Genomic DNA, 24,255 nt, shown 5'->3' on the forward strand with positions numbered 1-24,255 from the left:
TAGCCCGCCTCTAGAGGAAGTGAACCCCCCCAAGCGGAAGTTAAAAAGGGGGAACGCGTCTCTTGGTGCGCTGGTCCGGTACTTCCTTTGTTTCCCCTCCTCTGTTTCCCTCTCCTCTCTCGCCAGGCCTCTACGCGGACGGGTTCGTGCCCGGCCGGACTTCGGCTATGGCAAACCGGACAGTGAAGGACGCGCACAGCATCCACGGCACTAACCCTCAATACCTGGTGGAGAAAATCATCCGCACTCGCATCTATGAATCCAAGTATTGGAAGGAGGAGTGCTTCGGCCTCACAGGTGAGGCCTAGGGCGTCTGGGTAGCTGGGGATGGAGGAGGAGGGGCTCACTCCGTGTGGGGAAGTTGGGGAATACCTGCCACTTTGGCGGGGCAGTTTGGAAACTACACACCTGGGGAGAGGCGGGTGAAACGAGAGCACAAAAACTGTACAACCACGCTATGTATTTCATCAATGGCTACATTTGTATGCCACCCATCATCCAGGGCCAGAAGATGCCGGACTAACCAGTGTTATAAGTTAGCTTCCCTTATATTGCCTATCAGTGCTTTTTCCCTAAAAATTAAAATGTTTAGGGGTACTCTCATTTTCCTACTCATATTGGAATACTGCCTGCATCTCAATGAGGCCAAACTTAGATTCACAAAATGTTTAGGGGCATGCGTATCCACCGGAAAAAAGCAGTCACCTATTAATATTTTAATCGGGTGATCGAACCACTTGGGGTAATACCTGAAGTATCGAAAGCTTGGGCTGGCAGCAGACATTTGAACACTTATTAAGAATCCAAATCCTATGCATGTTTAAAGTTCCATCACCGTCGTAGTATTTTCTGGTAGCAATTTCTCTAGTAACAGTAAACCCGGTGCCTTCCTAGTTGACTAAAAGTACAACTTCCAGCTTAAACATGAGCAACTGGTCTTGCTCTAACTTCAGAATCTGAGTGCCTTTTCATATGATTCCTTTCATAGCTGAACTGGTGGTGGATAAAGCCATGGAACTGAGATACACTGGTGGAGTTTATGGAGGAAATATCAAGCCAACACCATTCCTGTGCTTGACTTTGAAGATGCTGCAGATACAGCCTGAAAAGGATATCATTGTTGAATTTATAAAGAACGAAGATTTCAAGTAAGAGAAAATAGCTAGAGAAGTAGTGTAGAGCTGTGGTTTCCAATTATTAGCAAAAGCCTTTCCTGGTGTTCAGATTCACATTAGTCGGCTCTCATCTCTACATCTACTCATTTCTTAAGTCATTACCCTTATTGTTCAAGTTTCTTTAGTCAGGACTCACAGAAGGATTCTTCTAAGATACAAATGTTTTGCCTGTTTGGAGGTAATCTTGATGCCATTGTACCCCTCTAATTTTTCTTGAACCTAGAATCTGCTATGTGGCACATGAAGGTTACATTAATGAAACATTTTGGGTATAGTTTCAAATTCTGAGCTGAGAGCATGTATTCCAATGACTTTATTTGAAAGAATAATAATAATTCTAAATAATTTTTGTGTTTGCTAATTTTTAGGTATGTAAGATTGCTGGGTGCATTGTACATGAGACTGACTGGCACTGCTATAGATTGCTACAAATACCTAGAACCTTTGTACAATGATTATCGAAAAATAAAAAGCCAAAATAGAAATGGGGGTAAGTGGCTCAGTTTTATAATTTATCTGGTCAGCTCCTGCCCATCAACAAAGCAGTCATTAAGCTGGGTGGTATTTAATCAATTTTACCAATGTAGATAGCATCTGTGGAATATGTTGTGGAGGAGTCTTGATGTTATAGTCTTAATTAACACTTATTAAATTATCTGCTTTATAAGGAACTATTGTTTTTGCGACCAAGAAGCACAGTATGCACAAAATATTAACTGCAATATTTCTACTCCTTTTATACTGTGGTTTTTCTTTGGAAAATAGGACTAAATTGTTCAATGTTTATTTGATCTTCAGCCATACCCATTTTAATTTTTTTATTGTAGATATTGTAGTGATGCTCTCTAAATTTTTTTCCCCAGAGTTTGAACTAATGCACGTGGATGAGTTTATTGATCAACTGCTCCATGATGAGCGAGTTTGTGATGTCATTTTACCTAGACTACAGGTGTGTAATGGCTTGTAACATGCGAACAATAAAAATATGACTCAACCCTAAAATACTACACATCAGAATATAATGGTTGGAGGGGGCAGCCAAGTCTAAATTTGGAAAAACAAGACCTTTGTGATTCAATCCTATGTCCTCCAAATGTGTATTGCTTCCATTGAGAAATGTTGGTGGTTGTTGTTGTTGTTGTTATTATTAGAAACAATTCAACATGAGCAGGTGACAGCAAAGGTTGCAAGGTTTTTAGCTAGAGCAATCATAATAAGATCCACTATTTAACTATTGATTCAAAACCCTAAAATGCATTTTATATAATTGACTTTTTATTTCTATTCTTTGTATATTGTATTGTTGTTTTATTGCTTTGGCCAATGGCTGATACAAATTAAGATTCATTCATTCATTATTAGAAACGATATGTCCTAGAAGAGGCTGAACAACTGGAACCACGAATTAGCGCTTTGGAAGAAGATATGGATGATGTGGAGTCCAGCGAGGAGGAGGAAGAGGAGGACGAAAAGGTTGAACATTTGTGTAGCTCCCCTGAGGGCCTCTTCTATAACAAGAGTACTGACATATTGACTTTACACAGTGCAAGAAAGCATTTCTTCTATGGTGCTCATATTGCTATAGAGCTTTAGAACTGGCCTTAGCTATTGTTATTTTATTCTTAATTGTTCAGTTCTGATGTTCTACAAAAGGAAGATCAGAAAACTGTCCAAGCTTTACTTTATTCCTAGAACTTTTTTTTAAAGAAGCATTGAGTCCTTTGTGCTTCTGTAAAATCTTTTTTAAAAGTTCATTTTAGAGATGTTGCATTGAACATAAGGTTTTTTTTTCCAGAATGCTTTGTTTACAATATTTTCAGATGGAGCGAGTTCCCTCACCTGATCACAGGAGAAGAGGCTACAGGGATCTAGACAAACCCCGCAGATCTCCAACTCTGCGTTACAGAAGAAGCCGAAGCAGATCTCCTAGAAGGTAACATATTTGGAGCCGGCAAAATACTTTTAACCAACTTAATGCTGTACCTAAAACTATTGTCAGAGTAACATTTCTTTTCCCCCCTTCCCTGTTAGGCGAAGCCGATCCCCGAAGAGGAGAAGGTAGGAGATTTACTAAATTATCAAGCTGATTTAAAAAATAAATAAATTGTGTGAACTTTACACTAATAGCCTGTGTCCCTATAGTCCATCACCACGTCGGGAAAGGCATCGCAGCAAGAGCCCAAGGCGACACCGAAGTAGATCTAGAGAAAGACGCCACAGATCAAGATCTAAATCTCCAGGTAATTTTATTTTGGGGACAGAGATTTTTAGGTGGCTTTCTGGCATCTGTTAATTTACTTTCCCATTTTTACCAGTACGGGGGGCCAATCTGTTTATAATGTGATGGCTTGGATCCTCAGTTCCAGCTCTGTTCATGGAAGTGAAATTATTCCTTTCCATTGCTGCCCTTGGTGCCACATACAGCACTATTCTGGAGCACCCTTGAGCAGAGTTTTACTCACAGAAACTAGGATTCAAGCCCCTAACGAAGTTAAAATTGAGTCCCCTATTACCACTCTGCTTTACTTGATGTTACATTCAGGAGGAATCCTCTGTAGAGAATGGAATCAAAGTAAAGATTTTGTATTTTGTCTCAGCAGGGCATCATCGTAGCCATAGACATCGAAGTCATTCCAAGTCCCCAGAAAGGTACATATTTCATATTATTTTTAAATGATATTTTTATAAGAGGTCTTGCTTACAGATTTCTTGCTAGGTTTTATTATCCGCCAACAACTTTTTTGTATCATCTATGAATTCAAGATAGATTGTATGTATCTTGGAAAGATATTTTTAGGACTCTTGTGATTATCGTAATCACTGTATTAATATCCAGAGGTGAATTTATCACTACATGTTCAATTTATTTGTTCCTGAGAATCAACTGAACAGTGAGTTACTTTTGTTCTTCTTTCAGATCTAAAAAGAGCCATAAGAAGAGTCGTCGGGGAAATGAATGAACCTAGAGAGTTCAAGAATCTGAGCCACCACTTCTTTTCTTGTAGATATCAGGCATCAGGATGGGTAGAAGCTGCTGTGACAGCTAATAATTTTTGTATTCGCTTAGTATTCACAACGTTTTCTTTGACAACATAATATTCTTTGTTTAACTTGAGGGGACATTCATTCAGTGTATGTTCATATGTTTCTTTCCTAAAAGAAGTGTTGTGTAAAAAATTCTTTTGACAGCCAGTACTTGCTTAAAACTATATAAGAGCAGGGCACAATGAATTGTTTAAATTCATTGTGAAACCTATTGTGAAAGTCTTGCTTTTGGAGTATTTGTATAACAATTTTTATGTAACTCATAATTTTATCAGCCAACAAGCTGTTCAAAAATGTACATAATTCTGTAGGGAATTGCTTCAGGTGTGGGGCAAGTAGGAAAGTACTATTGTAACTTCTTTATTAAAATCTTTGATAAATAAGCTGCAGAACAAATGTGCTGTGTAACTCATTATTATTCAAGGATGCTTCAACAAGTACTGATGAGCTTAATTTTCAAAAGGTTGGAATGCAGTGTTGAGATTTAAGATACTTGCACCTTTTTTCTCTTATCTCCCAATAGTATAACCCTGTATGACTAGACAACACCTCTGGGCAATCTTCCCCCACCCCCTAACCAACAATTAAATGAAAATGATGGCACAGTAGAGGGTTAACCCAGAGGTGGCATGAAAAGAGGCAAAGCAGCCATAATAGTGTGAAAACAGTATCTATGAGCCCATAACAGTATCTTATGAGCCCATAAGCCTTTGCAAGTGCAATCCCAGGAGCCTTTGCACTGATCCTTGAGGCCGGTGACGAGTTGGAGTTTGAGCAAGGAGGTTTGGAACAAGTGATTGTGATGTTTGCAGGCTTTTCAATTGCGTTCCCAATATACGCGATTTCACTTAAATGCTCAGTGCTCTGGAACATAACACTTGCGTAAATGAGGAGTTATCCGTACACTTTTTTTTTGTTGGGGACCATGTTCCTTTGGGTACAGATGCTGGCAAGGAATGACTAGTAATCTAATTGCATAGGCATTTCAAAGGGGAAATATCTGAGTTTCACAAGCATGAAGCTTCCTTTACTTTTTTGGATGAATGCTCACCAACACTATATGAAGACTTGTAAAACTTTGTGAAGTTTATATATTTAGATACCAAGTATATGGAGTCCAAGATACTATTTCACCCTAGTCTGCAGTACTTTAAAAAGGCTTAACAGAATCCAGCTGTGTATACAAATGAAAAATTCTACTTATGATTTCTAATTTTGCAATTTTATTTTTTTCCTTTTAAAAAGTTTTTGGCACTACATTGTTCTGTAAAGAAATGACAATCTTTAACACATGAAATCCCTTTCTAATTTCTTTTTAGAACAATAGATATAAAGTCTGAACCAAAGTATGAATAAAGCTAATAGAAAATAAACAACTTAATTTTAAAAACTCTCTTTACAGTTTATCAAGATAAAATAAAACACAGTTCCCCTTAAAAATAGGGTAATAAAATAGATGACATTTGTATCACTTCTTGTGATACTGGTAAAAACTATATTTTATATCTATGTACAAATGATACAGTTAAAAAGTTTTAAATAATCTCTTATCTAAGCACGTTGCAATAAGGTTTGAATCCAGAACCTGATTTCTTCCCATCCCCTTAATTAAACTTCATTTTTTCTGCTGAATGAAATTCATGTTCAAGTGTGGGTGTCCTTGGGACAGAAGTGAAAACCGCTGGTTGTTCTGCATCAGTAAGCCAGCTGAAAGAAAATAGGTTACAATTATTTTAGCAGAAATCCAAATTAACATTTACGTTGAACGAGAGTTTTTAAATTCCTGCAAGTTTAGCAGCAGAAAGGGGCGCTTATGGAAAAGAAATAGGCTGAAATACTTGTGGACCGAGGCATGACTATCAAGATGGAACAAAAAAATGCAAGGGCGAAAGAAGAGTGGTTCTCCAGATACTGTTGGAGGCAAACTCCCATCACCCTCAGACAACATGGCCAATCATCAAGGGTGATGTGAGTTATGGGGCCACAGGTTTTCCACCTCAAGGTAGGGGCTTCATAAGATGCCCCAAAAGCTTGGTATCTGAGATATCTACTCGCACAAGCAGGTTCACATTTAGTTAAACCAATGAATTCTTTTCCTATTAAACAGGCAGAGAACAGACAGTGCATAGCAAAGAATGGAAGTGGTTGCTATACAGATACGGTAAATTCAGAAAAGACTGCAGCTTTTTATAGACAAGCAACCTAGAAAAGATCTCGAGTGAGAGCCCAGTATGACATCGCACTAGCACAACAACTGTCCCTAGGAGACCTGTTCTTATCACAACAACTAAAACCAAAACCAATAAAAATAATAGCAGAAAGGTGAGAAAGTTGCTTCATGAAGATACTACCTTGAGGGTAGAAAGGTTTATTCAATGGATAGCTGGCATTTCCCTGCTGCATGTAGTTCGGAGAAATATTGTAAGGCCACGTCCCTCGCAGGAGAGGAAAATGGGCTGGGGTGCCATGGTCCCAAGGAACAGGAGGAGGAGGAGGAGGGTTCGCTTTACCAAACTGTCCTGGGAAGCCCTGATCTAGTTTTCATTCAAAAATGAAAAGGAGAGAAAAGATTACTGTATTTGAAAGCACCAACCTGCAAAGCAAAATGCACAGCAGTAAGAGTATTTTTTAAAATTATGTTTCTCTTTATTTTTGGGCCCTCTGGAACAGCATGGGATGGGATATGGGCAGCTGCACTAGGAAAGGGAAATCAGAAGAATTTAGAAGGGCTGCCCTGTGGAAGTGCCTTTCTGCTTGTACAAGATGATTTTGGACCCAAGGAGCCATGAATAGACTAAAAGTATCCATTGCTGCTGAGCTGCAAGAGCTAATGGTGCTACAATACATAGTTCCCTTCTGCATGCAGAAACAATCTTAAATATGCATACATGGATAAGAAATATGGAAGCAGTTGAAGACCTGTGGGTATAGGGTGGAATATAAATTTAATTAAAAATTAAAATTAAAGAGTCATATAAAACCAATAGGAGACAATCTGCTCCATTTTATACTAAGTGATGGTGATACAGCTGCGGATCTGCAGTGGTAAAGGACAGGTACTCTTACTCAGAGGTGCTTTTATTACCATTCATTTTTTGAGGGCCTAGCACTGAAAGCTAGTTTCTGGCCCTGGCTCGACTGAGCCTCAGAAGAGTACACTGATCTTTTAAGGAAAGGTGGTGCAGGGTTTCTAATTAGCTTGGATACGATCCAAAGGGCTGTACTTAATGTTCTGCTCATACACTGAGGTCCTTTTCTTTGACACACACACACACACACACACACACCTCAAGCTGCTCCTGAAGCACAGTATTAAACACAGCACAAGGGGACGCAGCTCAAAAGGAAACTGGGCAGAAGTTCTTTCTGCTGATGCACAGAACTCTTTGAAGCCCATCCCTATTGAAGTTCAGACTGATTTTGAATCAAAGTTTCTTGACAGAAAGCTCAAACTATTATCTCTTTAAATAACTTGTCAAATGCTATGAAAACAGCCTTCCAAACCCAACCCACTTTTTATGTAGCCTAAGCAAATACACGGCTGTTCATCTTTTTCCTAAAAGGTTCCTCATCTGCACCCCAGAATATACAGCATAGGCAGAATGAACAGGTTCAGAAACGTTAAGCAAAGAAACAGTTTTTGTACAAAACAGGAGACAAGAGAGGAGAGTTACCTGAGTTCCCCACCGTGCCATTGTTCACCAGTGAGCTTAGAGTCACAGGGTTGTGCCAGTGTCCCTCATGAGTACTGCTGGGGATTCCTACAGGCCTGGCAGCAGGCTGTGCAAAGATGATACTGGGATCATTCAGGCTTACGCTGCTCGGGTTATTGGGCGGGCTGCTGCTACTGCCAGCCCTCACAGAAAAAGGAACATTTGCCGCGTGAGGAGGATTACCCGGTGCAGAGTGAATAACAGGCCACGAGGTGTTAGGAAGTTGGATTTGGTGGTGGTGGTGATGGTGGTGGTGGTGGTGAGGGTGCATCTGAAATAGTCCCAGGTTAGGCAAGGTGGCATACTGACCTGGGGGAGATTGGGGAAAGTTAAACAAAGGCAGCTGGACCTGGTGGGGTGGTTGTGCCCCTTGCTGGGGCTGCAGAGCATGCTTAGACTGGGATATTGGTTGTGGCTGAGTCTGGTTAATGGAGGTTGGTGGAGAGGAATTCTGAGTAAATTGCTGAGGCTGTGGAGAGTAAGATGACTGACGCGAATCAGACTGGAAAGGGGAAAAAAGGATGTAGTTTGTATTAGTTCATGAGTTAGTTAAGTGTTCCATTTAAGCACTTAATGCTAAAAAGTCTTCACAACGGAGTCTCTTGAGCTCTAGGTTTACTAAACTACTGTCTTTGAGTTGAGATAGGGCTGGACTATCCATTGTGAGGACTTTTTATGAAGAACTAAATTCTTCATGACTGCAAGTTCAGTTAAAGCAGGCTTCCTCAACCTCGGCCCTCCAGATGTTTTGAGACTACAATTCCCATCATCCCTGACCACTGGTCCTGCTAGCTAGGGATCATGGGAGTTGTAGGCCAAAAACATCTGGAGGGCCGAGTTTGAGGAAGCCTGAATTAAAGTATAAGGTTTAATTGACAGCAGATTCACCATATTCACTCGCAGAGTTCAGATGACCTTAACTTAATATATGAAACATGAACAAGCTTTGCTGTTTGTTCTTCACTTCATTGGGGGAGCAAACAATCCAGGACATTTTCATTAACATCAATTTAACAAAATAAAAAAATTCCTTCCAGTAGCACCTTAGAGACCAACTAAGTTTGTTATTGGTATGAGCTTTCGTGTGCATACCAATAACAAACTTAGTTGGTCTCTAAGGTGCTACTGGAAGGAATTTTTTTATTTTGTTTCAACTACGGCAGACCAACACGGCTACCTACCTGTAACTTCAATTTTACAGTTCATCTGAATCAGGGAACTATGGTTACAAACTTCAGAACAATCTAAGATATAGTTTGAAGTTGGCTTTATATTTTGACTTGTTCCAAAGCTCTTAACCATAGTTTGCCGGTTCATAAAACCAGAAATTATGGTTAATTTCCTAGCTTGTTTCCTTGGTCATACAAAGGGACTGTGTGTGGTCAAAGATCTTGTTCCTATATCAGCTTATTAAAGCAAGAACAAAATCATTCTGTAGAACAAGCCCTGCCACTGATAAACAGTCACTTGAACCCTCACTGGAATAAAACATGTAACTTTAAAAATATCCTACTAATTTTCAGTCACCAATAGCATCTTAATTCATTGGCTCTTCCATTTGCTCTAAATTGTTGCCTCAATCCTTAAATATGCAAGAATCTGTACTTCTGAACTCTATAGAGGCCTTTTTACAGCAGTACACTTCACAAGCATTATTGTTATATTACTTACACAATTGAAATTGATTTCTTATATTAAATTTAATTCAGAAATACTGAATCAAAGGAAACTTACACATTCTGATGTCTGTCTAGCACGTAAGGGTCTTTCCACTTGCTGTTGAATTGATCCAGTTACTTGCTGAGAGTTTACAAGGCTTCGGACTAACTGAGTCCCTAAGTGATAAAGTGCAAAGAATGTGTTTAATACAGATTAAGAAACCAATAGGCTGTGGTCCAAAGCAATGATATGTGCAGACAAAATTATTTATGCAGCCAAAACTTTATTTGCTGCACCTATTGCAACTATGTCCTCTGCCAGAGAGGTCCAAGGGAGGCAATATTGGCTCCTGTGAATAGGGTTAGAGCAGGTATCTTCAACCTTTTCAGACCAAGGACCCACTTTTAACCCAAACATGCATTTTGAGACCCATTTCTTAATATTTTACCATATGGTGGTGTTGCGCCTGTTATGACCCACCTTGGATCAGGCTATGACCCACTAATGTGTCTCAACCCACCAGCTGAAAACCAGAGAGTTAAAGAATAGGAGGCAAATCCTGCATCAGTCAGCAGGAATGCAAACAATTCCACTGGCTGGACCATGGGTAGCAAGGCTGGAATAAAGGACAAACAGTGTAGTGCTATGCATATCTACTCAGAAGTAAGCTCCATTACCAAGAGCACCGTTGCTTCTTTGTCTTGACTGTTTAAATTCCGGACAATCCCTTCGAACGTGTCCCACATCGCCACAGATAAAACATCTCTTTTCTCTAGTCTCTCTGTCTTCCTCCTTGACTTCCTTTTCGTCATCTCTCTCATTCTCCTTTTTCTTCACTCTAAATGGGGACAGGTATGCAAGCATTTCTTAAAAGTATCCTTGAAGCTGTGTGACTTTCAAAAAGGCAGCCAAAGCCTTAAGATTCATTTCAATGTCCCTGTGTGGACAAAAAACTGGGAATCGCATCACCCAAAACATGGCGGTGGCTTTACAGAGCCGCTGCACGTTCCAGCTGGGCAGAAGGTGGGGGGCAGGATAATGGTTGCACCTGTCTGAAGCTGGAGCACACACTGCCCCTGATGGCCCAGGGCTGGCTTGGGTTGCAATGGATTTCTGGCTGGCTTAGCCCAGAACCCAGAAAGCTATGTTTCTGGTCTTTTTGTTAGCTGCCACTGTGAGATCCCATCATAGGGTCTTCCACCTACCTAAGCAGTGGGCAGAAAAGGAAAGTGATGCAGGTGTCATTTGGCAGTCAGAATCCAGTGCAGGTCAGAAGGGCCTAATCCAACCCTTTTGCATGGTGCAAAGGAAGTTTGTACTGCTCAGTAAGCTGAGGAAAGCTGAGATGTACTGTTTGCTGCAATTTCATCCAAAGCCTACCCAAAGGGTCCCTCAAGCTAACCTCAGCTCTGAATTGCCACACATGGTTCCTCCCATACCCTTTGCTCTATCATAGGCAAGTAGCCACTGCACTTACCCTTCAAAGCACAAAACATTTATGGTATTGTTCATGAAAACACAGGAAAAAATACACAAGTGGTAAGTAATTCACTAAAATACTTAGCACTGTTTTACACCAACTCCTCTGTCTAGTTAAGAGTTCCTTCATTGGAAAGATAAAGTGATTTTCTTAAAAACAGTTTTTGAAAGAAAAATTAAAAGAATAAGGTGCATTCCTTGAGGCAAACAAAATTATTTTCTCCTCTTCTCTTGCATTCAGCATAAAAAAATTTAAACTAGCCATGTGTTTATTTTCCCAACCTCCTTTTTTTGGGGCAGTCCTTCATGTAATGACCAATTTTGCCACAGACACGGCAGCACCTGTCGTTGGGTGCCAGTTCTCCATCAGTCAATACTTTAGAGTTGAAAAAGTACTCCTACAAGGGGGAAAACAAGCTATTACCTACAAGCTCTCTGTATTCACTTTCTTTGAAGATAAATGGGGAACGGGGGGGGGGGGAGGGAGAAACAGCAGTCACATATCTTACTAAGTAAGGCATTCATAAAGAAGAAAAGACAAAAGACAAGGTTGATATTTTCATATTTACAGTCATGTAAAATATATTTGTAATAATACCAGACAGGGTTTTTTATAGCCTTATTTTTCCAAGAAATACAAAGTAAGTGAAACAAGCAATGTATTTTACCTAACAAACCAACTAAATAGAAACTTTCAAGTTTTGCAAAACCTAATCATTGTGGTCACGAGGAACTAAGATAGCATTTACTCTACACTATTCTCAACTAGCAGCCTGGGTTTGAATGCATGAGTTTTAGCTATTTGTCTGAGGTACATGACTTGAAATTCAAGTGTCTGGAAGAAGGACAGAGAGGGAGGAAAGGAGGAGCAACAGTTCATTAGAACTGAGCCCAAGAGTAAGACATTCAGTGTATGCTTGCATGTTTATGCAAGATAAGCTGTGAGAAACTGTGTTAAACACAGTCCTAAAAGTGGGAGTTCTCATATCCTCCTGTTGTTTGTTCAACACCAATACAAACATACACAAAATGTAAGTAATATATCTTGGAAATAAAAGAACCAACTTGATATTTTAGGGTTCTGTTAAGACCTAACTGTTAAGCCTTGAGTTTTCAGTCCTACTGATTAACAATTATGACCAAGATCACTAAACCAATTATGAAATTAAATTACATGTACTCGAAAGGACCCATAGAACTGCAATAAAGGTGCTTTGTGACCACAGCAGAAAAGTACAAGTTACAATATAAGAAAACTTACAGCTTCTCTTCCCAGCACCGGATAGAAAGGAGTACCAAATAATTTTCTCCCATTGATTAATGCCTTCATTATGAAATTGGTCACTGTGAAAGGAGAGAAAAAAGCAATTAAGGAAGTGTCACTTTAGAAATTTATTAACACTGAGTAGAACATTTTTCAAGTCTTACTTTTTCTGGATACTCCTGCACCCAGGTTATGATTCAAGTCAAAAGGATCTGAACAGAAGAAATAAAAACAGTATTAAAGGAGCAGGGGGAAAAATTCCAACAGCACTTAATTTTGCTGTTAACAAATACTGCTGGTGTAAGACAGGCAAGTACCATTTTCATTAACATTAATAGAAGTTCACTTATAAGTGAGAACTTCTTTCAGGGGAATATATCCTTTATGTTAGATATTCCATAAGTACCTTCAATGGCGATGCATTTGGACGTCCACTGTTTCTCAAATGTGGTTAACAGCTTCTTCTGACGAATGCTGATGACATATTCTTTGAAGTCAAACTCTTCAGTGTAAAATCGCAGTAACCCTAACCAGAGTTCTCCCAGTGATTCTGTGTTTTTCCCAAGAGAAGGTAAACGGTTTTTCTGTATAAAAGTTATAGCAGATAAAGTACTTTATTGTGAACATAATACTTTTAACTTTGGGATGGTTCCAAAGTAACACATTGTGAAGTATGTGGCATCTATGTATTGCAAAGCTGGGCCGTCCTGAATGTACATCTATGTGGTAGCAGGGAAAAGGAATAAAAGTATCTTTTACATTCATAGGAAACTCTCTACCTGTGCATGTTCAGGTAAGGCTACTTCCTCTCTTAATGTGCTCATTGCAGAGGCAGATAATTCACTGGATATAAGAAGCATTGAAAAGAGAAATTCAACCTAAATGGTAGTACAGACTAGCCCACTTCCATTTTGCACTATATGCTGACTGAGCATCTTGCTTACTAGTGATCATCAGGAGTAAATAGGCATGAGAGCATAAGAAAAACCTTGCTGGATCAGACCACAGACATGTCTAGTCAAGCATCGTATTCTCAGTAGCAAACAGATGTCTATGAAAACCAGAACACATGAGCTGGGTACAGCAAGTTAAATTTGTTTGTAGAAGAGTCTTACAAATAGTTTTGCTGAAGATGAATGCTGGGATTGGCAATAAAAATAGCCCTGTGCTATTTCTGTAACCAAAAACCAAAGTGGCACATTTCCTGTTTAACAGTTGCCAAAATGCTAATTCTATAACTTTTTAAAGCTCTTGCTGCCACTATCTAATTTTGTACTTCTGAGACTTTCAGCTCTTCACTTCTTTACCCTTCCCTTGTCCAACAGATTCTGCAGAAAGGTGTTTCGTTTTTCATTTGTGCAATGCCAAATATATTGCTGGTGCTCTTATAAAAAAAATAATTAAGCATGTATGTGTACTTGTGATATAATACTACTACACCTAAGAACTCAATTACTATTCCAGAATTAGAACATTACCAGTTCTTCGGTATCATCAAAGAAGAAAGCATTCCACCCATCAACCATTCTCTGAGGGATCTGTTGTCCATCAAATATCTAAAACATCATGAAGAATAAAGGCAGAAAATGGGGTGGGGGAGGAGGGGGTAATGAACAAATCCAAAATCAGAAAGTATTCTCTCTTTTGAAAAGGATGAAAATATCACAGAAAATGTTACTAGGGCCCAGATGGATGTATTTGTAAACCATTAACAGTTACCGTATTTTTCGCCCTATAGGACGCACTTTTCCCCCTCCAAAAATGAAGGGGAAATGTGCGTGCATCCTATGGGGCGAATGCAGGCTTCGCGGACCTCTCCGCAAGCAGCGGGAGCGCTCCCGCTGCTTGCAGAGAGTTGCCTGCATGCTGAAGCCTGCGCGCGCTGAGCTCAGCGCGTCCAGGCTTCGCGGACCTCTCCGCAAGCAGCGGGAGTGCTCCCACTGCTTGCGGAGAGCTGCCTGCATGCTGAAGCCTGCGCGCGCTGAGCTCAGCGCGTCCAGGCTTCGCGGACCTCTCCGCAAGCAGCGGGAGCGCTCCCGCTGCTTGCGGAGAGCTGCCTGCATGCTGAAGCCTGCGCGCGCTGAGCTCAGCGCGTCCAGGCTTCGCGGACCTCTCCGCAAGCAGCGGGAGCGCTCCCGCTGCTTGCGGAGAGCTGCCTGCATGCTGAAGCCTGCGCGCGCTGAGCTCAGCGCGTCCAAGCTTCGCGGACCTCTCCGCAAGCAGCGGGAGCCAGCGCTGGGCTCCCACGGCTTGCAGAGAGCTGCCTGTTTGGGGGCTGGGGTCGAGGGAAGCTCGAGCTTCCCCAACCCCGCGCCTGGGGGGGGAAAATAATTTTTTCCCTTTATTTCCCCCCCAAAAAACTAGGTGCGCCTTATGGGACGGTGCGTCCTATAGGGCGAAAAATACGGTAGTTTTGAAACAATGCTGGGACACATGCCTTCCTTGACCTGAAATGCCAGATTGTGGGAGTGGGGGCAGGGAGTCAAATGATTATTACATTACTTAGTGGTGATAGGAATGCAGTCCATATATGCTCAAAAGGAGACTTGCACTAAACCTGTTTGTGACACCTCAATTTGGTTAAGGGTTCAAATCAATAGCTTACCATTTTTAACTTTTAAAAATAATCAAGATAAAGAACATTTCCTGCACTACTTTGCTTGAGAATGCTCACATTTTTCCTCATTTATAACAGTTTCACAGGTAATAAAAGTTCTGACAGAAAAAGCACTTCTCTGTTAGAATTAATATGCTACTCAAGGCACAGCATCAAATGCAATAATTGCCCACACATATATTTCACATCTGAAAAGCAAAACAATCTCTTGTGTGCAATTATTATGTATGCTGCTTTTAAACAAATATTGAGGAGCACATTAATTCCTTCTGCAGTGGAATCCTGTGATGTGTGAGGAAGCTGGAAGAGTGGCTCAGTGTGATAAGACAGAACCCATGAAGTGGCATGGGAGATATGCAGTTGCAACTTCAAAAACTCTCCAGAAAAACAAGAGTCAAAACTGGCCTCACATACAAAATGAACCGAAAAGAAACATAACTCTCTAGCCAATCATCCAAAGCACATTTTCCTGAAAACCTACCTCTTGAAGAACTGGGATTACTGGTGGATCTCTCTGTTGTAAGAAGTATAACACCATTAGGATATAGGCATATGAAGACAGACTTCCTCTGGATGCATCTCCAATATCACAGCGCTGGTCAAATACATTTTGAATATAGTGAGCATTTAACAAGATATAACAATGAAAAATGAAAAGAAGTATTTTGCGATGCTGCCATTTCTGAAAATGATATTGTCAGCCTCTGGCATGCACTAAAACATAACCTAAGTCAAACAGGTACAAGGATTCTATTTCTGAAAGCGCTCATTTGTGTGACTACTTTCACATGCCCCTGATGACAGTGGACATGCTTCTAAAGCAGCAGTACCCATGTTATATTAGAAACCACTTTTGAAACTCATCAGAGTTCAAATATCATATATGGCATGTATGTCTGCTCTTCAAGGAAAAAGGTAAAGAAAAAATCCTACTACGGATTAAAGTACAGCTTTAGATTCTGGTAACTATGGATTTCATTTGGATTAATGGGGCACTAATTTACTTATTTACACTAATTTACTAATTTACACTAATTTATCTGGGACGTGGGTGGCGCTGTGGGTAAAGGCCTCAGCGCCTAGGGCTTGCCGATCGAAAGGTCGGCGGTTCGAATCCCCGCGGCGGGGTGCGCTCCCGTTGCTCGGTCCCAGCGCCTGCCAACCTAGCAGTTCGAAAGCACCTCCGGGTGCAAGTAGATAAATAGGGACCGCTTACTAGCGGGAAGGTAAACGGCGTTTCCGTGTGCGGCTCTGGCTCGCCAGAGCAGCGATGTCACGCTGGCCACGTGACCCGGAAGTGTCTCCGGACAGCGCTGGCCCCTGGCCTCTTGAGTAAGATGGGCGCACAACCCTAGAGTCTGTCAAGACTGGCCCGTACGAGCAGGGGTACCTTTACCTTTTAAAATTTACTATACCTAGTTCTAAAGCCAACATATAAACCCACATTCCATTATTGCAGCTCAAGTAATCTGTCAAACAGATATAATCCAACCATCAACAGGGACTTTGAAAACCTAATTTTGTATAGGCCAGTATGATTATATACTACCAGTAACTTCTGCAGAAATATCAGACGCTGCTTGAAATCAGAAATTTCATAAGCTTCCAGAATTGTAACTGTTCAGAAAACCATTTAAAAAACAAGTTGCACTTGAACTATTGGGGATAGAAACCACTGAGCACACATAGCAATAAGCTAAAGTTGCATGTTGTTTATATGTACCTTTGCAAAAACTTTCATTGTGTATCCCAAGTATTGTACTCTTGGATCAATGGCTGCGTATGTTGCAAGCATCCTTGTGTTGTGCTGTGCCTATAAAACAAGTCCAATGGTTTGGGTATCAGGCACACTTCAATTTGCAGACTGAACATAAGAAATGTTGCAAAACAATGCATATTTACATTCTTACAAAATTTCAGGCAGGTCACAAACATAGCCAAAAACAAATTCAAAGGAAGAGGTCACACTTCCAAGCAAAGTGTGGGATCCCAACAATTGCAGGCCCCTATGCCCTCTGAATAACAGCTCTTGATGAATTTAAAGGAGTGAAGCATACAGGTGAGCTTTTGACCAAACATCTGGACTTTTACTGAAGATGATACTTGCCAGTGTATTGTATAAGCTGATATCCCCTTCTAAGCCACTTCGTCTGTGCTCAAATTTTACTATAGGCACTTTGGCTGTTGTTATAGGCAGGATATTTCTTAAACCTGATAAGATAAGGTTTCAAGATGTTAAATACTCTCCATAGCCAAATAACACACAAAAATGCATATAAGCAGCACAAAATTCCATACACATACCTGGATGCTTCTTAAGAATCTTTGCCAAATTTTCAATAATTTCTTTACAGTTTAATTTCTGGGAGAAATAAATAAAAAGCCTGTGTTACCTACATATTCCCACAAAGAATTCAGAGTAACCAAGTACTTTGAACATACATGCTACAATAATCTTCCTTCAACTATATAAAATGTATTTTAAAAAGAACTCCAAAGAGCAGGTTTAAACATCTCAGGAACACAATAGCTCAAGGACTACCTCTCCCCATATGAACCAACTCAGACCCTGCAATCATCATCATCTGAGGCCCTTCTTTGGGTGCCTGCCCCATGAGAGATCTGGAGAGTGGCAGCACAGAAATGGGCCTTTTCTGCAGTGGTTCCCCATTTGTGGAATGCTCTCCCCATGGAGGCTCACCTGGCGCCTTCATTACATTATCTTTAGGCGTCAGGCAAAAAAACTTATCTATAATCAGGCATTTGGCCAATTCTATGGCCTTTTAAATGTGTCTGTGGGAGAGGGGTTACTGGTTTGTTTCCCTTTTGTTTTTGTTTTACAGTGGTACCTCTAGCTGCGAACTTAATTCGTTCCAGAGGTCAGTTCTTAACCTGAAACTGTTTTAACTAGAGGCGTGCTTTCACTAATGGGGCCTCTTGCTGCCGCTGCACCGCCAGCACATGATTTCCATTCTCATCCTGGGGCAAAGTTCTCAACTCAAGGTAACTCTTCCAGGTTAACGGAGTTTGTAACCTGAAGCATTTGTAACCTGAGGCACCACTGTATTATGTATTTTGTGTTCTCATTTTGTATTTTAATGCTGTGAACTGCCCAGTGATCTTTGGATGAAGGGCAGTATACAAATTGAATAAATAAAATAAAAGCAACAATAAAATACCTCTGCATTTTCATGGCCTTCTAGTGTCATGCAAATATCCAGGTCACTGTCACGAAATCCAAATCCATTTTTTGAAGAGCCAAACAGGCACAGCCTGGCCTTGTCTGATCAAAAGAAATAGGGTTTTTTAAATAATAACTTTAGACTCATTCAAAATGTAACAGATTGTACATTAACTTTAAACTTCCACAAAATCCGAGAACAACTGAATTTATATTCCACTACATTTTGTAAGGGACGCGGGTGGCGCTGTGGGTAAAACCTCAGCGCCTAGGACTTGCCGATTGCATAGTCAGTGGTTCGAATCCCCGCAGTGGGGTGTGCTCCCACTGCTCGGTCCCAGCGCCTGCCAACCTAGCAGTTCGAAAGCACCCCCGAGTGCAAGTAGATAAATAGGGACCGCTTACTAGCGGGAAGGTAAACGGCGTTTCCGTGTGTGCTGCGCTGGCTCGCCAGAGCAGCTTTGTCACGTTGGCCACGTGACCCGGAAGTGTCTGCGGACAGCGCTGGTTCCCGGCCTCTAGAGTGAGATGAGCACACAACCCTAGAGTCTGTCAAGACTGGCCTGTACGGGCAGGGGTACCTTTACCTTTACTTACATTTTGTAAGACAAAATAAACAATATGATTCAGATTATTGCAGACCCAGTATAACCACCCAAGTGTCATCTTGCCACATCTGCCAGACACAATAGTTTTCCCAGTGCCCCAAACAAAGCATGTTTTAATGCCCATATATTCCATCACTTTTCAGTAATAAATAAATTCAAGATGTGAGGAAAAACACATTTCTGATTTCTTTAAACTATTTTTCAAGTTCTATTAATGCACAAATCTTGATTCTTGTTTTAATATTGTTACTCAATATGTTTGTCAGTTCTCTCAATTTCTCATTTGTGGTCATGGGCTTGATGCCAACTCCTTTTCTAACCTTTTTCTCCATACTGAAAACATTTAGGATATCTTCCTAAAGGATGAGGCATGGCAAACTAGATTTTCCTTGGCATCAGCTGGCTGATATATAATCTCAGCCTGCAGATACCTGTCTGCCAGGGAAAGATCCTATGAGGAAGGAACTATTGCACATGCACTTAACTTCAAAAATTAATATCTTCTATTAACTTGCTGCCAATATTGATTTTAGATTCTTCTTTTTTAATGCTTCTTTTTTTTGTATTGTTCCTATAATAATATAAAACATTGGTTTGAGTATTAGTGTATATAATGTTTTGTCCTTAAGTGCAAGGAAAGATGGTATACAATGTAATAAATAAATACAATTAGAAAACAACTCTCTTGGACAACTGCAAAATAACAAATAAATTGGATGTTTTTAAAAGTTTCCTGTTGCATACCATTATATTCTTTTCGAATAAATCTTTCCAAACTTGCCAGAATCTGTTCTCGGTTTTGTTGCTCTGAGAAAGGAGGCGATAATTCATCTAAACAAACAAAAACCTAAGTGAGCCATTCAGCAACATCTAAGTGTCAGAATTAAATATCCTCAAACATTTCTCTCACTGAATATTTTACTGATCCCTGTAATTCATTAAAGTCATCTGGTGATGGTATTTTACATTTAGGATGCAACCATATCATCTTAAATATCAGACTAAACCCCTGAAAGGAAAGCAAAAGAAGAAACAAACTTATGTGTTGGCCCTGCAAAATCTGTCCATTACTAAAGATACCTTGGTTAACAAAACCATGCAATTCCTTGATGCTTTGGAAGCTTACATTGGCCAAACCCACTGCAAAGTCTAAAACATCCTAGTGACCTTACTGTAAAGTAGAACATACTGTAGAACATACTGTAAACTAGAACATACACTACTTCCAGTCACATAAGAATGCCTTCTTTCCACTGATTTAAGCAGGGAAAATCCCAGACTAATGTGGTTAGAGTTCAGTACCCTATTATTAACTATTGAAGTAGAACTCACAACCAGGTCAGAATGGCAAAACTTTACTCACCAAAACACCTTTTACATACTAGATCAAGTATTTCTCTAAATCTACTTGTCATTGGTGGTAGTGGTTTTAGATCAATTTTCTTAAAATCCTCCGGGCAGTCATTTTTGGAATGGCCATCCCTTTTGCAGATACTGCATACTATAGTTGGTGGCTATGGAAGAAACAAACAAAAATGTTTTATTTTAATTTTTTTTTTTTTTAAAGTGTTGTTTTCCTTAAAGATATGCAGTATGTTCCAACAGCTCCGTGGATCACTGCCTTGTCATGGCAAAGGGGCTTGAATAACTCAGAGAAGCTATAAGCTATGCCGTGCAGGGCCAACCAAGATTGATAGGTCATAGTGGAGAGTTTTGACTAAACATGATCCACCTGGAGCAGGAACTGGCAAGCCACTCCAGTATGCCTGCCAAGAAAACTCCATGAACAAAGACAACAGGCATATAAAAGTTATGATGCTGGAAGATGATCTCCTCAGGTTGGAAGGCGCCCAACATGCTATTGAGGAAGAGCAGAGGACACGTACAAGTAGATTCAGAGCTGATGAAGTGGCTGAGCCAAAGCCAAAAGGTTGCTCAGTTGCGGATATGCCTGGAAGTGAAAGGAAAGTCCAATGCTGTAAAGAAAAATATTGCATAGGAACCTGGAATGTAAGAACCATGAACCTTGGTAAGCTGGATGTGGTCAAAAATGAGATGGCAAGAATAAATATTGACATCCTGGGCATCAGTGAACTAAAATGGACGGGAATGGGTGAATTCAGTTCGGATGACCATCATATCTACTACTGTGGGCAAGAATCCCGTAAAAGAAATGGAGTGACCCTCATAGTCAACAAAAGAGAGGCGAAAGCTATACTGGGATGCAATCTCAAAAATGACAGAATTATCTCGATACGAATCCAAGGCAGACCTTTTAACATCACAGTAATCCAAGTTTATGCACCAACTACTGGTGCTGAAGAAACTGAAATTGACCAATTCTATGAAGACTTACAACACCTTCTAGAAATGACACCAAAGAAGGATGTTCTTCTCATTATAGGGGATTGGAATGCTAAAGTAGGGAGTCAAGAGATAAAAGGAACAACTGGCAAGTTTAGCCTTGGAGTTCAAAACGAAGCAGGGCAAAGGCTAATAGAGTTCTGTCAAGAGAACAAGCTGGTCATCACAAACATTCTTTTCCAACAACACAAGAGATGACTCTACACGTGGACATCACCAGATGGGCAGCATCAAAATCAGATTGATTATATTCTCTGCAGCCAAAGATGGAGAAGCTCTATACAGTCAGCAAAAACAAGACCTGGAGCTGACTGTGGCTCAGATCATCAGCTTCTTATAGCAAAATTCCAGCTTAAACTGAAGAAAGTAGGAAAAACCACTGGACCGGTAAGATACAATCTAAGTCAAATCCCTTATGAATACTCAGTGGAAGTGAGGAACAGGTTTAAGGATTTAGATTTGGTGGACAGAGTGCCTGAAGAACTATGGATGGAGGCTCGTAACATTATACAGGAGGCAGCAATGAAAACCATCCCAATGAAAAGGAAATGAAAGAAAGCAAAGTGGCTGTCCAATGAGGCCTTACAAATAGTGGGAGAGAGAAGGCAAGCAAAATGCAAGGGGGATAGTGAAAGATACAGGAAACTGAATGCAGATTTTCAAAAAATAGCAAGGAGAGACAAGAGGGCTTTCTTAAACAGCAATGCAAAGAAACAGAGGAAAACAACAGAATGGGAAAAACCAGAGATCTGATCAAGAAAATTGGAGATATGAGAAGAACATTTCGTACAAAGATTACCATAATAAAGGACAAAAGTGGAAAGGACCTAACAGAAGCAGAAGATATCAAGAAGAGATGGCAAGAATACACAGAGGAATTATACCAGAAAGATATGGAGGTCTCATACACCCCAGGTAGTGTGGTTGCTGACCCTGAGCCAGACATCCTGGAGAGTGAAGTCAAATGGACCTTAGAAAGCACTGCTAATAACAAGGCCAGTGGAAGTGATGATATTCCAGCTGAACTATTTAAAATTTTAAAAGATGATGCTGTTAAGGTGCTACACTCAATATGCCAGCAAGTTTGGAAAACTCAGCAGTGGCCAGAGGATTGGAGAAGATCAGTCTACATCCCAATCCCAAAGAAGGGCAGTTCCAAAGAATGCTCCAACTACCGCACAATTGCAGTCATTTCACACGCTAGCAAGGTTATGCTTAAAATTCTACAAGGCAGGCTTAAGCAGTGTGTGGACCAAGAACTCCCAGAAGTGCAAGCTGGATTTCGAAGGAGAAGAGGAACCAGAGACCAAATTGCAAACATGCACTGGATTATGGAGAAAGCTAGAGAGTTCCAGAAAAACATCTACTTCTGCTTCATTGACTACACAAAAGCATTTGACTGTGTCGACCACAGCAAACTATGGCAAGTTCTTAAAGAAATGGGAGTGCCTGATCACCTCATCTGTCTCCTGAGCTTTATATTCTGTGGGTGGTTTTTTAAAACTAGTTCAGGAATGAAACTAGTTCACATGAAAGTGAGATTAAAATATAGTTTTTCAAGAAATATGTGCTTTAGAGGTAAGACACAGGCATTCTCTCTAGCACTATTATGTTTCTCTTTGATTTCATCAAACCGAAGGAAAATACATGAAGGGCTCTGCTGTGAACACAATAACTCTTGGCTTCTGGAAGAATGTTAGAAAGTGGCCCTTCTGCCCCTAAAAGAAGCGCTTTAGTTATCTGAAGAAAGCTGGCCTGGTAGAAAGGACTGAAGCTTCATGAAGGCAGATTCATTCTTCTTTCATCAAGAGATTCCTCACTGTTCTTAGGTTTCACTGCAGTGAAGGTTAAGTCAAGTAGGAACAACTTGACACTTAAAAATGTCAAGAGAGATTTGTCTAAATGTCTAAAACTTTTGGAACAAATTGTTGGGAACTATGGCTTTAGCAGATTCATTCTGTTCAGCCTTTAGTTAAAGAAAAATTGAGAGGAAGGCATCATTGCCATATAGCTAGCAAATATCAAGGGTCTTTGTCTGGTAATGAGAGCCAGTGGAATCAGTTCGCTGACAAAAACATTTCTTTAGCAATGATCTTAAAACATGGTTAGAGAAAACATTTTATTTAAAAAAGTTAAAGTAAGTTTTGAATCTGCTTTACCTTTCCAGAAGTCAAAATAAATTTATCAAACACATAATGCATTTCTTCTGTGGTGACTTCATCTTTACTGTCTTGAATTTCTGCTACTGCTTTGCAGTTGTGCGAGGTAGCTGATGTGCTGGTGCCTGAGCACATACTCTTCTGTGGATACTCCGTTACTGAAATCTGCAGACTTTCAGCATCAGATAATTCACTAACAGAATCTGCATCAAGAGACCTATGTTCACTAAAATCACAATGTTGGCTTAGCTCCTCTTCATCTGAAGGCTCTTGATCGTTCTTTGCTTTAGATTTTTGTTGTAGTTCACAGCATTCATTAGTACTTAGGGACACAGTTTCCTCTTTGTCTTGAGAGTCTATGTTTTCAATTTCTGGCTTTTTTACCAGTAAACTTTCCAAGTTCTCCGTACATCTCCTGGATGTAGGTTCCATTTCACTACATTCATTAGACTCTTGTATAATACAAGCATGGCCTGTGTTCTGCTTCTCTGTAATGTTGGCCTGCTGTGGAAGGCAACAGTTGGTTACAGGTTCTCCAGTTTTTTTGCTACCAATTTTTCCCTTTTCCTTCTTCTTGGTATCCAGTTTAGACTTACTCCCATCTTTATTCTGTGGACATGCAAAATATTTATATGCTGTCCTGAACCTTTCCAGGATATACTCAAACACCATCTGGCTGTTCAGGCTCCGTGCAACATTTCTTTTTAGTGCAAAAGGATCTATAAAAAGACAAACCAGTAATACGTTTGCTGCTGTTGTTCAATAGGTCCTTCAAGTATGATATCAACATACCATATTTTAAATAGGGCTGCAACATTTTACTTTATTAATCACTTAAAGCGTAATTATTGAAAACATTTTCATTTTACTAAAAAGGTGTACCTGGTTAATAAGTTGACACCTTTTTTGTAAAAAAAAATTTGTAAGCAATTTAAAAAAAACTGCAGATGGGAACTGCCATATTAAAAAATGGCATTCCATATGCAAGCAA

At 40.2% G+C, this 24,255-nt stretch overlaps 2 protein-coding genes across 4 annotated transcripts in view; one reads left to right on the forward strand and one right to left on the reverse strand.

Moving 5' to 3' along the window:
* Positions 1-39: 39 nt before the first annotated feature.
* Positions 40-4,616, forward strand: PRPF38A (pre-mRNA processing factor 38A). 2 transcript variants are annotated; one of them, XM_083447944.1, is made up of 10 exons: positions 40-297; positions 989-1,148; positions 1,544-1,665; positions 2,039-2,124; positions 2,538-2,648; positions 2,996-3,108; positions 3,207-3,233; positions 3,318-3,415; positions 3,773-3,824; positions 4,093-4,616. In XM_083447944.1, the coding sequence occupies exons 1-10, from the start codon at positions 168-170 to the stop codon at positions 4,133-4,135; spliced, it is 942 nt and encodes a 313-aa protein (XP_083304070.1). In that variant the 5' UTR covers positions 40-167; the 3' UTR covers positions 4,136-4,616. The 2 variants fall into 2 exon arrangements, with proteins under 2 accessions (XP_083304070.1, XP_083304071.1); XM_083447945.1 differs by having other exon boundaries at positions 3,776-3,824.
* Positions 4,617-5,423: 807 nt separating this feature from the next.
* TUT4 (terminal uridylyl transferase 4) overlaps positions 5,424-24,255 on the reverse strand; it is a 35,746-nt gene continuing 16,914 nt past the window's right edge. For both annotated transcript variants that reach the window (XM_083447940.1, XM_083447941.1), the window contains 18 exons: positions 23,265-23,983; positions 20,105-20,255; positions 19,486-19,572; positions 18,132-18,235; positions 17,257-17,314; positions 17,060-17,163; positions 16,676-16,765; positions 15,434-15,547; positions 13,814-13,891; positions 12,742-12,919; positions 12,500-12,547; positions 12,333-12,415; positions 11,354-11,469; positions 10,270-10,430; positions 9,668-9,768; positions 7,895-8,435; positions 6,572-6,754; positions 5,424-5,927 (listed from right to left, as the gene is read on the reverse strand). In XM_083447940.1, coding sequence (XP_083304066.1) covers positions 5,836-5,927; positions 6,572-6,754; positions 7,895-8,435; positions 9,668-9,768; positions 10,270-10,430; positions 11,354-11,469; positions 12,333-12,415; positions 12,500-12,547; positions 12,742-12,919; positions 13,814-13,891; positions 15,434-15,547; positions 16,676-16,765; positions 17,060-17,163; positions 17,257-17,314; positions 18,132-18,235; positions 19,486-19,572; positions 20,105-20,255; positions 23,265-23,983 — 3,008 coding nt within the window. In that variant the 3' untranslated portion in view covers positions 5,424-5,835. The remainder of the gene's footprint in view (positions 5,928-6,571; positions 6,755-7,894; positions 8,436-9,667; positions 9,769-10,269; positions 10,431-11,353; positions 11,470-12,332; positions 12,416-12,499; positions 12,548-12,741; positions 12,920-13,813; positions 13,892-15,433; positions 15,548-16,675; positions 16,766-17,059; positions 17,164-17,256; positions 17,315-18,131; positions 18,236-19,485; positions 19,573-20,104; positions 20,256-23,264; positions 23,984-24,255) is intronic.

The sequence above is a fragment of the Podarcis tiliguerta genome (genome assembly GCF_965153285.1).
Source record: "Podarcis tiliguerta genome assembly, chromosome: 6".
Lineage (NCBI taxonomy): Eukaryota > Metazoa > Chordata > Lepidosauria > Squamata > Lacertidae > Podarcis > Podarcis tiliguerta.

Excerpts from the sequence above, each read along its gene's own strand:
- PRPF38A (XM_083447944.1), top strand. The coding sequence starts at position 168 with ATGGCAAACCGGACAGTGAAGGACGCGCACAGCATCCACGGCACTAAC. Across the intron at positions 2,649-2,995 it reads AGGAAGAGGAGGACGAAAAG|ATGGAGCGAGTTCCCTCACC; the intron begins GTTGAACATTTG and ends CAATATTTTCAG. Across the intron at positions 3,416-3,772 it reads ATCAAGATCTAAATCTCCAG|CAGGGCATCATCGTAGCCAT; the intron begins GTAATTTTATTT and ends ATTTTGTCTCAG.